The sequence below is a fragment of the Mchenga conophoros genome, linkage group LG10 (assembly GCF_057382185.1).
Source record: "Mchenga conophoros isolate Kocher_MC1m ecotype Shallow Benthic linkage group LG10, M_conophoros_male_GT1.1, whole genome shotgun sequence".
Taxonomy (NCBI): Eukaryota; Metazoa; Chordata; class Actinopteri; order Cichliformes; family Cichlidae; genus Mchenga; species Mchenga conophoros.
This window is the reverse complement of record NC_140535.1, coordinates 533,793-550,234: the sequence shown is the minus strand read 5'-3', so window position 1 is coordinate 550,234 and position 16,442 is coordinate 533,793. Positions and strand designations below refer to the sequence as shown.

Here is a 16,442-nt window from a genome sequence, read left to right as displayed (position 1 = left end):
TTCAGAATACAGTTACTTTGTTGAAATAAAAGAATTACACGGCGGTCTTTCCCTGTTTCATATGGTAGGCTATGCCCTCTCTATCTCTGGTAATTCCACGCTGATGGAAACCCAAACAAAACATTAAGAGGCTCAAATGACTGTGTCTCAATCTCGTGTCTCATAATGACGTGAAGAAATATTTTTTAAAATTATTTAATATGATGGCAATAGGCAGAGTGTTACAGGCATCGCCCTAAAGAATGTAGCCTCATGGGCAGTGTAGTCTGTGCTGCAGGGAGAATGGACTGTCATACCCGTTATGTGTCTGTGAGCGAGGGAGGGAGAAAAAGGAGAGTGGAAAAGTACGAGTTGTCACCGACCAGAAACGGGAGCTGGAAGCATGTAAATATAATAATAACCACTGCAGCACAAAAGAGTTCCTGACGAGCCCGGTTGTAAGTAAGCTATTAAGACTCGACTGTACACTGTGTTTGTGTTTTCCTCTGAAACAATAAGTTCCGTTGGAGCAGCCTTTCAACACCTCTCTCTGTCTCTCGCTAGCAAAGTTGACCCACACAACAAAGTAAAGGTAGTTTTCGGCTACGAGCCCGACACGGAATACATTTTAATAGTAACCTTCCCAACACTGTGTGTGTGTGTATATATATATATATATATATATATATATATATATATATATATATAAGATAAGATAAGATAACCTTTATTAGTCCCACACGTGGGAAATTTGTTTTGTCACAGCAGGAAGTGGACAGTGCAAAAGTTATGAGGCAAAAATTAGGATACAATAAGAATAAATACAGTACACAACTGTACAGAATAGAATAAAATAAAATACTATATACAGTATAATAAAATAAAATAAATATACAATAAGATAAAAATAGAATACAAATACAAATGCTATATACAACTGAGTAAAAATACAACGATGACAGAAAGGATTATTGCACTTAGTATTATTGCATATGTATGGATGTGTGTGCTTGATCAGTTAAAGTCTTTATTATGGAGTCTGACAGCAGTGGGGAGGAAAGACCTGCGAAATCTCTCCGTCCCACACCGTGGGTGCCGCAGTCTCCCACTGAAGGAGCTGCTCAGTGCTGTCACAGTCTGCTGCATGGGGTGGGAGACGTTGTCCAACAGGGATGACAGCTTAGCCACCATTCTCCTGTCACTCACCACCTCCACTGGGTCCAGAGGGCATCCTAGAACAGAGCTGGCCCTTCGGATCAGCCTGTTCAGTCTCTTCCTGTCCCCGGCAGAGATGCTGCTGCCCCAGCAGACCACGCCATAAAAGATAGCAGAAGCCACCACAGAGTCATAGAATTTCTTCAGGAGTGGGCCCTCCACTCCAAACGACCTGAGTCTCCGCAGCAGGTACAGCCTGCTCTGCCCTTTCCTGTAGAGGGCGTCTGAGTTATGAGTCCAGTCCAGTCTGTTGTTCAGATGAACACCAAGGTACCTGTAGCTGTCCACAGCCTCAATGTCCATACCTTGGATGTTCAGTGGTTGCAGTGGAGAACGCTTGTGCCTGCGGAAGTCTACCACCAGTTCCTTGGTTTTACTGGCGTTGATCTGGAGGTAGTTCAGCTGGCACCAGTCCACAAAGTCTTGGGTCAGTCCTCTGTACTCCTTGTCGTCCCCATCAGTGATGAGGCCGACTATTGCAGAGTCATCAGAGAACTTCTGCAGGAAGCACTGGGTGGAATTGTGGGAGAAGTCTGCAGTGTAGATGGTGAAGAGGAACGGAGCCAGAACCGTTCCCTGTGGGGCCCCCGTACTGCAGACGACCCTGTCCGACACACAGCCCTGAGTCCTCACATACTGTGGTCGGTCGGTGAGGTAGTCCAAAATCCAGGTAGTGAGGTGATGGTCCACTCCAGAGTTCACCAGCTTGTCCTTTAGAACTGAGGGAAGAATGGTGTTGAAGGCACTGGAGAAATCAAAGAACATGATTCTCACAGTGCTTCCAGCGGTCTCCAGGTGAGCGAGGGAACGATGTAGGAGGTGAATGACGGCATCATCCGCTCCAATGCCAGGCTGGTAGGCAAACTGAAGTGGGTCCAGTGATGAGCTTATTAGGCGCCAAAGCTGAGCCAGGACCAACCGCTCCAGGGTCTTCATCAGGTGGGATGTCAGACCCACCGGCCTGTAGCTGTTGAGGTCCTTGGGGCGTGAAGTCTTTGGCACTGGTACAACACAGGAGGTTTTCCAGAGCTGTGGGACTCTTCCCAACCTCAGGCTCAGGTTGAAGAGGTGCTCCATCACCCCACACAGTTGGTCCGCGCAGGACCTGACGACCCTCGAGCTGATGCCATCTGGGCCCGCTGCCTTCTTGCCATTAATCCTCCTCAGTTCCCTCCTAACCTGGGTGGTTGAGAGAGACAGGCTGGAGCCTTGTGTTGAGTGTGTGTTGGAAGCTGTTGTTGGGGGTGGGGGGGAGTGAGCAGGGTGAATAGAGGAGGTGTGAAGTGTCTGAGGTGGAACAGCAGCAGTGGGGGTGGGTGAGTCTGCAGCCGATGTTGCAGACTGCCTCATGGCTAAGTCAAATCGGTTGAAGAAATGATTCAGTTCATTTGCCCATCTCACATCCCTCCCAGGCAGAGAGCTCTGCTGTTTGTGGCCCGAGATGGTTCTGAGGCCTCTCCAGACTTCACCAACGTTGTTTTGCTGAAGCTGGTTCTCCATCTTCTGCCTGTAGCTGTCCTTCCCATTCCTTATCAGTCCCCTCAGCTCTCTCTGCACCCTTTTCAACTCCTCTTTGTCTCTGGACATGCAACTATATTCAGCTGTGCACAGCTCCTAAGGGATCAAGTTTATGACCATACGGGAGGCGCAGAATAGCGAAATATGGACAGAGGAAATTCGTGCTACTCACGTGGGCTGCTCACTTTGGCCGGTGTTTACAGGTCAAAGAATGAAACAATCCTTTGCCTCTCGAGTGGGAAATCCGGGCTACGATGTCCCACAACAGGTTTCATCACATCAGGACGCTGCGCTTGACGGCATGATGACAGGCGATGCCGATGACATGAAGACAAACTATACCAACGGCTGCCAGATGGCTGCCTTCATAGTGTGGGCGCACCACCTGCAGATGCTGTGCGTCCAGACAGAGACCTGTTTGGATGAAAAACTCGTCCCATTCAGAGGCAGGTGCAGCTTCAGGCAGTACATTCCAAAAAAGCCGGTGAAATATGGTATAAAGATTTGGGCAAAAAGGTACGTGTCATTACGTGTCAGTTACGCACGCATTTTTTTCATTCTTGCCCATTCTTGTCCAAAATATACACAGGTTTTTTTTCTTTTCTTTTGTTTTCATTTTTTGTTAGGTTGTTGGCACCTACTCCTGCAGGAGGAGAATAAATCGGTGGCTTCCACAACCTCCTTGGCGTCTCATTTTACAGTGACTGTGTGGACTATATTGTGGACATAAATCGAGCCAGTCTGGCAGTAGAGGAAATGACATTTCTACATTCCCAACAACATAAATGTTGAAGTTTATCCTTCTAAAATAAATGTTTTTCTGGTTCAAAGTGATCTTGTATTTTTATTTACATATTTTTTTTATTTTATTTTAAAAAACAACAAGGCAATAAGCATTTAGTGGTGGAAAAACGTGAAAACATGATATTTACTGCCCCTGCAAAAAAAAAAAAAAATGATGGATCAAAATGAATGTTGGTGGCAATTTTTGTCCCATATAAAGGCCTAATTATAATAACAATCAAATATTACTTCAAATGTATTTTCTGGAAAATTTTTAAGTTTTTTGTTTTTTTCGGCTAAAAAACCAGTGCGCTCATGTAAAGAAACTGGGATTTAAAGGGTTAAAACCCCCGAAATATAATTAAAACTTTATATATTTCAGGCAGAAGTAGTTTTAAAAGACTGACTCATTTAAAGTGGAAAAAAATATTAATATATAACATTTTTATAGCACTTTTTTGGGCGTGGCCGTTTTTTGGCTCGAGGATCAAAGGTGGATGTGTTTTTGAGGACTTAGGGTTAAAGTATTTTATTATTTTATTATTTGTTGTTACCTATCATCCACCTGGGCTTTTGTACTTTACTTCTCAGACTTTCTTATCTGATTTAGTGCTCAGCTAAGAGAAAATAATTATTGTTGGTGAATTAAACATCAGTGCAGATACTGAAAATGACAGCATCAAGATGGCCTTTAATTGATTATTAGGCTCAATTGCCTTTGCTCAAAACAGAATAGAACTAACCCACCACTTTAATCACACTCTGGATCTTGTTCTTAAACTATGTTTAAGGATATAATTCTGCCACCTACTTCTTCTTAATTGCCATGCACCAACACAGTGCATTGCAGCAATATCTTTGTGCAATATCTCTAAAATTAGAAGCATCCTGTCTCAGATTTATGCTGAAGAACTAGGTCGTGCATTTTTTACTTGTAGGCTGAACAATTGTAATTCATTACATGCATGGAGAGTACTGACAGGGACTAGAAAGAGAGCAGATCTTGCTAATCCTGGCTTTTCTTCATTGGCTCCCCGTTAAATCCAGAATCACATTTAAAAACCTTTTCCACACATACAAAGTGTTGAATAATCAGACCCCATCTTATCTTAAAGACCTCATAGTACCATATCACCCCAAAGGAGCACTTAACTCTCAGACTGCTGGCTTACTTGGAGTTCCTTTGGGGATAAATAAAGTCTCTCTGATTCTGATTCTGTTCCTGGGATATTTAAAAGCAGAATTGCAAACAGAGCTTTTAGCTTTCAAGCCCCTCTTCTGTGAAACCATCTTGGATTTGGGAGACAAATGCCCTCTCTACTTTTAAGATTAGGCTTAAGATGTTCCTTTTTGAGGGCTAGATTAGGTCACCCTGACTCCTCCCTTAATTAATTCTACAATAGGCTTGGGCCACTGGGGGCTTTCCACGATGCACTGAGAATTCTTCATTCATCTCTTTTTACTCACTATGTGTTTATACAACACTCTGCAGGTAGTTATTATTAATCATCAGGCTCTCTTACTGTCTTACTCCCCTCACCTCCAACTGGTTGCAGCAGATGACTACCCCTCCTTGAGTCTGGCTTCCTTCACACTGTTGCCAAAGTGCTTGCCCCTAGGGGGTCATCAGATTGTTGGGGTTTTCTCTGTTTTCTCTGTATAATTGCAGGGTCTTTACCTTAGAGTATAAAATGCTTTGAGGCAACACTGTTGTTGTGATTTGACACTATATAAATAGAACTCAGTTGAACAAACTGAATTGAAAAAGAGCAACCAAAAGAACAAAAAAAAGTTCCCCAAAGCAATGCTTTGAGCTATTATAAATTCAAAATCCTGCTCCTCACATACAAGGTCTTAAATAATCAGGCCCCATCTTATCTTAATGACCTTGTAGTACCATATCACCCTATTAGAGCGCTCCGCTCTCGCTCTGCAGGCCTACTTGTTGTTCCTAGAGTATTTAAAAGTAGAATGGGAGGGAGAGCCTTCAGTTTTCAGGCCCCTCTTCTGTGGAACCAGCTTCCAGTTTGGATTCGGGAGACAGACACTATCTCTACTTTTAAGATTAGGCTTAAAACTTTCCTTTTTTCTAAAGCATATAGTTAGGGCTGGACCAGGTGACCCTGAATCCTCCCTTTGTTATGCTGCAATAGATGTAGGCTGCCGGGGGATTCCCATGATGCATTGAGTTTTTCCTTTCCAGTCACCTTTCTCACTCACTATGTATTAATAGACCTCTCTGCATTGAATCATATCTGTTATTAACCTCTGTCTCTCTTCCACAGCATGTCTTTATCCTGTCTTCCTTCTCTCACCCCAACCGGTTGCAGCAGATGGCCGCCCCTCCCTGAGCCTGGTTCTGCCGGAGGTTTCTTCCTGTTAAAAGGGAGTTTTTCCTTCCCACTGTCGCCAAAGTGCTTGCTCATAGGGGGTCATATGATTTTTGGGTTTTTCTCTGTATCTATGAAGCGCCTTGAGGCGACTTTTTTTGTGATTTGGCGCTATATAAATAAAATTGAATTGAATTGAATTGAATTATACTGAGAAGTATTCTGATATTTGGCAGGTGAATGAGTGTTTGTCAAAACATTCAAATATTCCAATAAGCAATGTTTCATTTGTACATAATTCGATACAGAACACGACCATCTCTCACTGTTAGAATGTTTTAGACAAATCACCAATTATGACAGTCTTCTCGTTTTGTGCATCCAATTGTTTAAGTGGTTATTGTGCTGCTTTTGGTCTTGTCACTACCACAGGTCGCAGTGGCAAAGATGCGAAACACACAACAAGTGTATGCTCTGAAGATTATGAATAAGTGGGACATGCTGAGGCGAGGAGAGGTACACAAGCACAGATAACCTCACATTCACAACACTAAGAATAGGGTTATGACAACATAATGGGGACTCAAACTTTAAATCTATAAGGTTTTTGTTATTGATAATTCAGCATTATATTTTTCTGCCTGCTGCTTTTCATTTGTCTGGCATCGAGTTCTCTTCATGCTTTACACAGACAGCATGTTACCAAGAAGAGAGGGAAGTTTTGTTAAGGGGTGACAGACGCTGGATCACAGAGTTGCACTATGCCTTTCAAGATGATAACTACCTGGTATGTTTATACATGGTCAATCAGATAAATATGTTTTACAAATGTGTTGTCTACATTTTAGCATTTTATATTTAACTTGAATCCGATTACTAATTTTCACAACCTTCCAATCCCTTCTCACTCAGTACCTGGTGATGGATTATTATGTAGGTGGAGACCTGCTGACTCTCCTCAGTAAATTTGAGGATCGGATCCCTGAGGACATGGCTCAGTTCTACTTGGCAGAGATGGTTATGGCCATTGACTCAGTCCATAGACTGGGTTATGTGCACAGGTAGACTGCTTATTGATTTTTTACTTTTTTTTTTTCTTATTTAGGGCTACAGTCATACACAGCAAATCCAGCATGTCCAAATTAACACTGTCGGATTTGATTTCAACACTATTAAAGTGTCTATATGGGTCCACACCAGAGTGTTAATTTAACTCTTTTTGGAGAGTTGGTACGTTAACTCTGATTTAGTGTTAAACACCAAATCTGTCTGGAGTTGATAATTTAACACTTGGTGTTAAGAGTTTATATATTAACTCTCAAAGAGTATTTTAGTTTAACTACATAAGAGTTATCTTCTAATTCATTCTAAAAAGCGGGAATTTTACTGTTCTGAACTTCTAGAAATTTCTTTTGGAAATAAACATTTACTAAAAAGATGCAATGGTTTTTGAAAAACATTTATTCTGAACTGTGCAGCACAATTTCAAAACATTTTCTGAAAGATGTAACAGTATACATGTTCTCACTTTCATTAGAATTTTGTTTATCAAAAGGTCTGACATGGTAAATGCAAATAACAGCATTCTCATCACTTATTTCTTCAATACAATATGCATGTCCTTCATTCATCCCTTTGTGGAACTTCAACGCACTTCTGCTCTCCCCCATATTCCATCTTCACAAGCATATCCTGTGCGGAGATCGAATAAAAATTAGTTGACACTAATTAATGGCACAAATAATCCAGTAAACAATTGCAGCACAGTAAAAAAAAAAGGAATCCTCTTTGAGCCATTACTTGCGTAAAGTATTTTCCCAAAAGACAAGGACACAGGCAACAGGTAATACTGAACTAAATGTAAAACCTCAACCTTTTTAATTTTTACCTAAACCGTGTGCACAAAACTCTGGAGGGATCTATGCTAACGTAGAATCCAGTCAGGACGTCAGCTACTGCTGTTTGCTCGTTTTTTTTTTTAATGGGCGATCGTTTTCAGGCTTCAAGTAGCACCATTATACCAACATTTCACATTCTAGACATTGTTTTAGGTGTATTTGACCAAAAGTTTGACTGAAAATTCACATGCAAGCTTTTTTCAAGGCTGTGGTATTTGCCCGCAAACAATACCTTTCAGCTAGCTAAAACAGAATATTATGCTATCAGCGAGCAACATGGCTAATGCCTTTCACACAGCTTTGTCTCAACTCCAAAGAGCCACAGAAGTAAAAGCTCATAATAATAATTGAAACAATCTTTGAAAAATGACTTACCAAGCATGGCAAACAACTCAAATATGTAGAGCAAAATGTTCTGAAACGGCTTCACTTCAGCTTCGATTGGAGCCGTGCTGGGGGCGGAGTCTGTGAATGTACTCTGTTGGTGTCATAGCCCCTGTAGGAGTTCAGAGTTAAGAGGTCAAGAGTTAATGTTTCCATTGTAACACCTCCAGATTTGACAGAGAAACACTCATTTTTAACACTTGATTTTAACTACTATCATTTTACACCTCAGAGTTACATTAAAAGAATATGACTCTGCTTAGAGTAAAATTAACTCTACTTTTGCAAGAAGACTATTAACACCAAAACATTTAACACTTTTGAATTTGCTGTGTACCGAGTTTGCAGAGAAACATTATCTAAAATATATGTATCAGAGATATGAGGTTCAAATATTAATATTAGCTCTTTCCTAAAACTGACTAACATAAACAAACTATAATCATTTGATCATAATGACTTTTTTTGTTAATGAAATCTGACATTTAGAGGTTAAATAGCCCTATTTACCTGTTTTCTTACACAGAGACATCAAACCTGACAACATCCTGTTGACAGCTGATGGGCATATTAGACTGGGAGACTTTGGTTCCTGTCTGAGGCTACTTGATGATGGGATGGTGAGAGTTCATTGTGTGCAAGTAACAACGGACAGACAGACAGACATTAGTTTTCACAAAAAAAGATGTGCATAAAAAGCAACACTGTCTCCTAAAAGTAGTGCTCTCATACATTCTCAGTTACATTCTTAAACTAACTCATAGCAACAGTCTAGTTTTACAGTAAAGATTACAATATGTCACGCAATACCTGGAGAGAGGAAGGTCTGCACATCCCTTGACCCGGACAGGGCTGGACTGGGACAAAAAAATCGGCCCGGGCATTTTGACTAGAGACCAGCCCACCAGGTATTATAGGAAAAGCCATGAAGCCTTTGAATGAACACAAATGGTGTTGTGACAGTGATGCACACTGTCTTGTTGGTATATATGTATGTTTTCTATACATTTTACATTATGACCACTCTGGCTGTAAGAGTCAGATAATTATTTATTAAAAGCTAGACATTTTAAATGAGAATAAGAAAGAAAAGTATTTCTTTGTGCCCCCCAATCCCTGTTAATGCCCTACCTGCCCCCCCTGTAAAAACTTTGCTAGACCCAGCAAACATCAGCTGATACTAGAAAGTAATATTAAATCAATTCTAACAACAGCTCATCGAGCTTAAATCTGCTGCTGTTGTTTAGCGCGACATCCGCTGGTTTTCTCTTTCTGGTGCAAAGTGGGCGATAAACAAACAAGAGAGAAAAGCCAATCAGCTGATCATTGATCAGTTTCACGATTGAAGTAGCAACAGGAGAGGGAGGGAGAGAGAATGAGAGAAGAAGAGGCAGCTGCGCAGCGTAAAGACACTTAATAACTCCAGCTTTGAGTCTTTTTTTCATTCTAGCTGAAGTACGGGACAAATTGTGTTCCTTTTCAACTCAATACCATTTTCTTCTGTTTGTCTGTGACAAGACTGCTTTCAGAGGGAGGGCACATCTGACCTCCTCGGCTGTAATTAAAAAAACAAAAACAAACAAACAACAACAACAACAAAAACTCAGTTTACTTGTCATGGAGCTTCCTTATTTGTTCATTTTTAAGACAGGACTAAAAACACGCAGCGATGATTTTGCTACATTCTAGTATTTCCTTGAAGCAGGTCATGGCTTTTAGTTATTTCTATTTTTTTTTTAAATCTATCTTCTTTTCTTTGCAGGTGCACTCGTCTTTAGCAGTCGGGACCCCAGACTATTTGTCTCCAGAGATCTTAAGAGCAGTTGAGGGAGGTGGAGGTTATGGTCCTGAGTGTGACTGGTGGGCTCTGGGCATTTGTGCTTATGAGATGTTGCTGGGGACCACACCTTTCTATGCAGAGTCCATCTCTGAAACATATGCCAAGATCATTCACTTTCAGGTACATACAAGTAGCTTTAATGTCATATAAATGCCAAAATGAAAATTTGGAGTATAATAAAATTTCTGCACACATTTTAATAGCGATGGCAGATTTCCATTCACTTCTGTTGCAAGTATTTTTAATGATCCGTCTGTGTGCTGGTAAAACAAACAAAATAACAAAATGCAATTTTGGCACATAATTCAACAATTATAATGGACCAAATGGGCCTTTATCACTTTATCCAGACCAAAAAGGTTTTTAAAGAAGACAGTATCTGAGTGTAATTCTCCGGACTGAAACAAAAATTGTAACTAAATATTTCCAAATGTTTAAATCTGTTTTTATTCATTTGTTTATACAACCTAGTGTGTATAGCATAATGGCACCAGTTTAATATCTATGATGCAGTGTAAACAGAAATAAGCACTGCTAGTCTGGATTGTCTGTTTGTTTCAGTTTTGTTTTTCATAAGTCAGTGGAGAAACTTAAAGTACATTTTTTTCAAGGGTTATAGTACCATGATGTATAGGTGGTTTAAAAACCTTTGGTTGACTTATCAAGTTCATAATAACCTTCATGTGATTTCTGATAAAGGAATGAGGTCATAGTTGTTCTAAGCTTCATAAACACAATTATTATTTTGTTTCATGTTAAATGTATATTAACTGGCCATTACATAATAGTTTCTATTCAAACTGACCACCTTAGTCTATTCATGCAATGCGTTTTCTGCCAAGCAAAGGCAATTTGAAGTTTTCAATTCAATTCAATTTTATTTATATAGCGCTTCATAGATACAGAGAAAAACCCAACAATCATATGACCCCCTATGAGCAAGCACTTTGGCAACAGTGGGAAGGAAAAACTCCCTTTTAACAGGAAGAAACCTCCGGCAGAACCAGGCTCAGGGAGGGGCGGCCATCTGCTGCGACCGGTTGGGGGTGAGAGAAGGAAGACAGGATAAAAGACATGCTGTGGAAGAGAGACAGAGATTAATAACAGAAATGATTCAATGCAGAGAGGTCTGTTAACACATAGTGAGTGAGAAAGGTGACTGGAAAGGAAAAACTCAATGCATCATGGGAATCCCCGGCAGCCTATGTCTATTGCAGCATAACTAAGGGAGGATTCAGGGTCACCTGGTCCAGCCCTAACTATATGCTTGTTTACTGACACTTTGACAGAGGGACTGGATAAGTGTGGAATTGAGCACAATTGGGCTTTAAATTAAATCTAAAACACAATCTACAAAAGTTAAATGAATATGGATACTTTCTGAAGTAACTGTATATAAATATAATAACAAGTGTATAGCTATAGGTTCTGTATACTTTTATATTTGTGTAAAAGTTTGTCATAAGATGGAAGACGAGAAGTGAGGACCCAAATGCAGACCTGGGGAGGCAAACTGGGTTTAACTTATGGCAAGCAGTTTATTGAATAGCTGCTGAAATCCAAAAAGTCCAAGAGAAGAAACGTCCCCTCTTGGAAACGCCAGCAATAGTCCTCTGGCGTGACGCCCAAGCGGTCCACTACTGCCCAGTGGACATCCACTAACCTGCTCCTGGCTGCTGTGGGCAGGCTAAGATCCTCTGCCTGGGCTCCCCTGACACCACACCCTGAACCCAGTGCAGCTGAGCCACAAATAGGGATGGGTACCGGTGTCCGGTGCCATGATGGCACCGGTTCTGACATAAACGGTAGTAACCAGACCGAAAAGCAGCGCACATTTCGGTGCTTTTTTTCGGTGCTTTTTTTTCCTGAGCTGTGATACACTTTAGATTCTAGCCAATCATTTTACGTTTCCGAGGATAGTAGGCGGGGCCAGGTACGTACGTTCTGTTAGAGCAGAGCTACAGATTAAAAATGTCCAAGGCAAAGCGGTCAAAAGTCTGGCTGTACTTCACAGCAAAATATGCAAACTCAGCAGCAACAAGTGCTTTAAGCTGATACTGTGATACTGTCAAAGGAGGTAACACCTCAAATCCGATGAAACACCTGGCGACGCATAGCGGTTTTTTTAAAAGCCCAGAAATGCGCCGTATTTGATAGCTTGCTGCGAGACCTCACACCGAGCACATCTACTGCGGGTGGGTTGCCTGTTATGCAACATCCCCCAAAAACACGAAGAGGAGAGTCCTGGCCCCTAGCCCTGCCAGTGTAGCAGAAATGATGACGGATGATGGTGGCAGCAGCAGCCGTTCTTCTCTGCGTGAGTAGCTAATTTACGTTGAGTAGGCTAACCACGTTATTACATGAATGCATGTAAGGTGAACTAGCAAACACCATCATAGCTACATGCGGCTGTCCTCTTGTTTGATGGCAGATACTGTCACGGAAAAGAGGGACCCAGGCGCGGTTCTTGCTCACAGAGACACAGTGCGTTTATTTACAGTGAAACAGACAAGTCCAACAATCCATTCAAAAGTGCAATTTTCCAATCGTGCTCGTCCCTTGCTCCCAGTGCGTTCCGTGTAGTAACTCCCTTAGTGTGTGTGCTCCCCAACTCGCTTCTCCGCTCGCCCCTCCTGGAGGAAGAAGGAAAATCCAGCGTTAGCCACACGCTAGCCGAATAACACACTCACACTGCTCGCACAGACTATACCAGTTCGGAGTAATAATCCCACGCCGACTGTCGCCGTGAGTCCAGGTTAAATACCCCTTTCTAGCCTGGAGGAATGATTACCAACCACTGGTCAGGTAATCAGCTGCAGGTGGGCCGGCAACAGCGAAGAGGGACTCCCAATGACGACAGTCGCCAGGACACGCCTCTCCCACGGCGCGCACTTCCGTAAACAACCCCGAGGGCCAGGGAGGGAGAAGCAAACACATATACAGAAAACATAAACACAAGCAGGGTCGTCCGGAAAGGGCCGTCCGACCGTGACAGTACCCCCCCTCTAATGGGAGCCTCCGGGCGACCTGGCAAACTTGTCCGGATGCCGGCGGCGGAATTCTCCCACCATGCGATGATCGAGAATGGCAGACCGCGGCACCCAAGAACGTTCTTCCGGACCGTACCCCTCCCAATCCACCAAAAACTGAAAGCCCCTACCGCGGCGCCGGGCATCCATTATGCAAGTAATGGAATACGCCGGGGCGCCGTCGATAATCCGGGCGGGTGGCGGGGGCCCAGGGGGCGGGCACAAAGGGCTGGTCCGGACGGGCCTAACCTGAGAAACATGGAAGACGTTATGTACCTTCATAGCAGGCGGAAGGGCCAGCCGGACCGTCACCGGGTTCAGGACCTCCTGGATGGCAAAGGGGCCAAGAGACCGAGGGGCCAGTTTCTTGGACTCAGTCCGAAGAGGGATGTGCTTGCTGGAGAGCCACACCCGCTGGCCGACCTGATAATCCGGAGCAGGAGTGCGATGGCGATCCGCCAATGCCTTGTTCCGCTCGGCCGTTCTCAGGAGTGCTGCGCGCGTGGCCCGCCAGACCCGACGACAGCGCCTAAGGTGGTGCTGGACCGAGGGAACCGCCAGCTCTCCCTCAGAGATGGAGAGGAGAGGGGGTTGATACCCCAGCGACGCCTCGAAGGGCGAGAGTCCAGTCGCCGATGACGTGCTGGCGTTGTGGGCATACTCCACCCAGGCCAACTGCTCGCTTCAGGTCGCTTGGTTTGATGATGCGACGCAACGCAACATGGCCTCCAGCTCCTGATTGGCCCTTTCGGTCTGACCATTAGTTTGGGGGTGGAACCCGGAGGACAAACTGACCTGAGCTCCCAATTCTGCACAGAACTCCTTCCAAACCCGCGAGGTGAACTGAGGGCCACGGTCGGAAACGATGTCCTGGGGTATGCCGTGGAGCCGAAACACATGCTGCGTCAGTAACTGGGCCGTCTCCAAGGCAGAAGGGAGCTTGGGCAGAGCAATGAAGTGGGCAGCCTTGGAAAAACGGTCAATAATGGTTAGAATGGAGGTGTTACCTGCAGAGGGAGGCAAGCCGGTGACGAAGTCCAGGGCGATGTGCGACCATGGGCGTTTTGGAGTGGGTAACGGTCGCAGGAGGCCAGAAGCAGGCGAGTTGGTGGTTTTGTTCCGTGCGCACACCGGGCATGCCGCAACATAGTTCTGGACATCGAAAACAAGAGAGGGCCACCAAAACAAACGTCGTAGAAAGGAGACAGTGCGATTTTTACCTGGGTGGCACGAAAACTTGGCAGTATGTGCCCAGTGAATGACCTGACTACGCGCTGTGGCCGGAACATATAGTCTCCCTTTCGGGCCCGTGCCAGGGTCGGGCTCCTGTCGCTGGGCGTCCCTGACCACCTTTTCAATCTCCCATGTTAGTGCACCCACAATGCAGGTGGGGGGCAGGATGGGTTTTTCCTTCTCGTCCTCATCGGTCACGGGTGCGAAATGGCGCGACAACGCGTCTGGCTTAGTGTTCCTAGAACCGGGCCTGTAAGTAATGGAGAAGTGAAAACGAGTAAAAAATAAGGCCCACCTGGCTTGTCGGGCGTTGAGGCGCTTGGCTGCCTGGAGATACGCCAGATTTTTGTGGTCCGTCCACACCACGAAAGGCTGCTCAGTGCCCTCCAGCCAATGTCGCCATTCCTCAAGGGCCCACTTGATGGCGAGCAACTCCCGGTCGCCCACGTCATAATTTCTCTCGGCCTGAGACAACCTGCGGGAGAAGAATGCACAGGGATGCAACTTGCCGTCGATCCGTTGGGAGAGAACCGCCCCCACGCCCGAATCGGACGCGTCCACCTCGACGACGAAAGGCCGGCCGAGGTCCGCCTGGACGAGGACCGGAGCCGAGGAAAACAGGTGCTTGAGCCGATCAAACGCTTGCTGGGCTGCGGAGGCCCACTGGAAAGACAACTTAGGAGAAGTTAGGTTGGTTAGAGGAAGGGCTACCTTGCTGAAATCCCTGATAAAGTGGCGGTAGAAATTGGCGAAGCCCAAGAACCTCTGCACCTCCTTGCGGGTCTTGGGAATAGGCCATTCCACTACGGCTTTGACTTTGGCCGGGTCAGCTCGCAAACGCCCCTGTACCACAATGAAACCCAGAAAAGAAACAGTTTCCACATGGAACTCACATTTCTCCGCTTTCACAAAAAGGCGGTTCTCCAATAGGCGCCGTAGAACCAGACGTACATGGTTGATGTGCTCAGTCTGCGACCTGGAAAAAATCAGAATGTCATCCAGATACACGAAGACAAAATGGTTAATAAAGTCCCTGAGCACATCATTAATCAGGGCCTGGAAGACCGCGGGGGCGTTAGTGAGACCGAAGGGCATCACTAAGTATTCGAAGTGCCCCAGGTGGGTGTTGAAAGCCGTCTTCCACTCGTCACCCTTGCGGATGCGAACCAGATGATAGGCACTCCGAAGATCCAGTTTGGTGAACAGGACTGCCCCCTGTAATAGTTCGAATGCCGAGGCCAGCAGGGGGAGTGGATATTTATTCCTAACAGTGATCTTGTTCAGCCCTCGAAAGTCAATGCAGGGACGCAGGCTCTTATCTTTCTTCTTTACAAAGAAGAATCCTGCTGCTAAAGGCGAAGTAGATGGGCGAATAATACCTGCGACCAGAGACTCCGTTATGTAGCATTCCATGGCCTCGCGTTCCGGTTTAGACAGACTGTAGAGCCGACTTGCTGGCAGGGGAGCGCCTGGGAGTAGGTCGATTCCACAGTCGTAAGGCCGATGTGGAGGCAAAGACAACGCCTTACTTTTGCTGAATACCTGGCCGAGGTCGTGGTAGTCGGCGGGCACCAAGGAAAGATCGGGGGGTGAGGAGCTTTTCGCAGAGGCGGTCCCAGGATTGTCCGGGACAGGGGCAAGTAAACATTGTTCATGACACCGCGTGCTCCAGCCAGTTACACACCCTTTGGCCCAGTCGATTTGGGGGTTGTGATGTTGGAGCCAAGGAAATCCCAGTACCAGTGGGGTGTGGGGGGCTTTGAATACCAACAAACTGATTTTCTCAGAGTGATTTCCCGAAATAATGAGTGTAACCTCCTGAGTGCGATGTGTGACGGAGGCTAGATGGCCGCCATTTAAGGCTGAGACCTTCAGGACCTCTGGAAGGGGAAGTAGGGGCAGGCCTAAGATGTTGGCTAACTCCTCGTCTAGGAAATTTTGTTCAGAACCAGAGTCAATGAGTGCGCAGCAGGAGTGAGTGAGGGAGTGAGACATTAATTTAGCAGGGCAGCTGAGGTGAGGGAACACTTTTGTTGTGGCGCCCGCCAGTATCCCCACAATTACTGACGGGCCGACTCTTTTACTCGGTCTGGGCAGGAGTCAACAAAATGTCCTCTTTTTCCACAAAGAAAGCACTCACCAGTCCGTTGTTTGCGCCCCAGTCTAGAGGAGGAAAGCTTGGCTCCGCCGAGCTGCATGGGTTGCTCTTCATCCCCGTGTTGCTCCTCCTCCT

At 44.9% G+C, this 16,442-nt stretch overlaps 1 protein-coding gene across 4 annotated transcripts in view; it reads left to right on the top strand.

The window, feature by feature from the left end:
* Positions 1 to 16,442, top strand: part of dmpk (DM1 protein kinase) — an 82,340-nt gene that overhangs the window by 49,145 nt on the left and 16,753 nt on the right. For all 4 annotated transcript variants that reach the window (XM_085288068.1, XM_085288067.1, XM_085288069.1 and 1 more), the window contains exons 3-7: positions 6,258 to 6,341; positions 6,517 to 6,612; positions 6,738 to 6,886; positions 8,634 to 8,727; positions 9,870 to 10,067. In XM_085288068.1, coding sequence (XP_085144194.1) covers positions 6,258 to 6,341; positions 6,517 to 6,612; positions 6,738 to 6,886; positions 8,634 to 8,727; positions 9,870 to 10,067 — 621 coding nt within the window. The remainder of the gene's footprint in view (positions 1 to 6,257; positions 6,342 to 6,516; positions 6,613 to 6,737; positions 6,887 to 8,633; positions 8,728 to 9,869; positions 10,068 to 16,442) is intronic.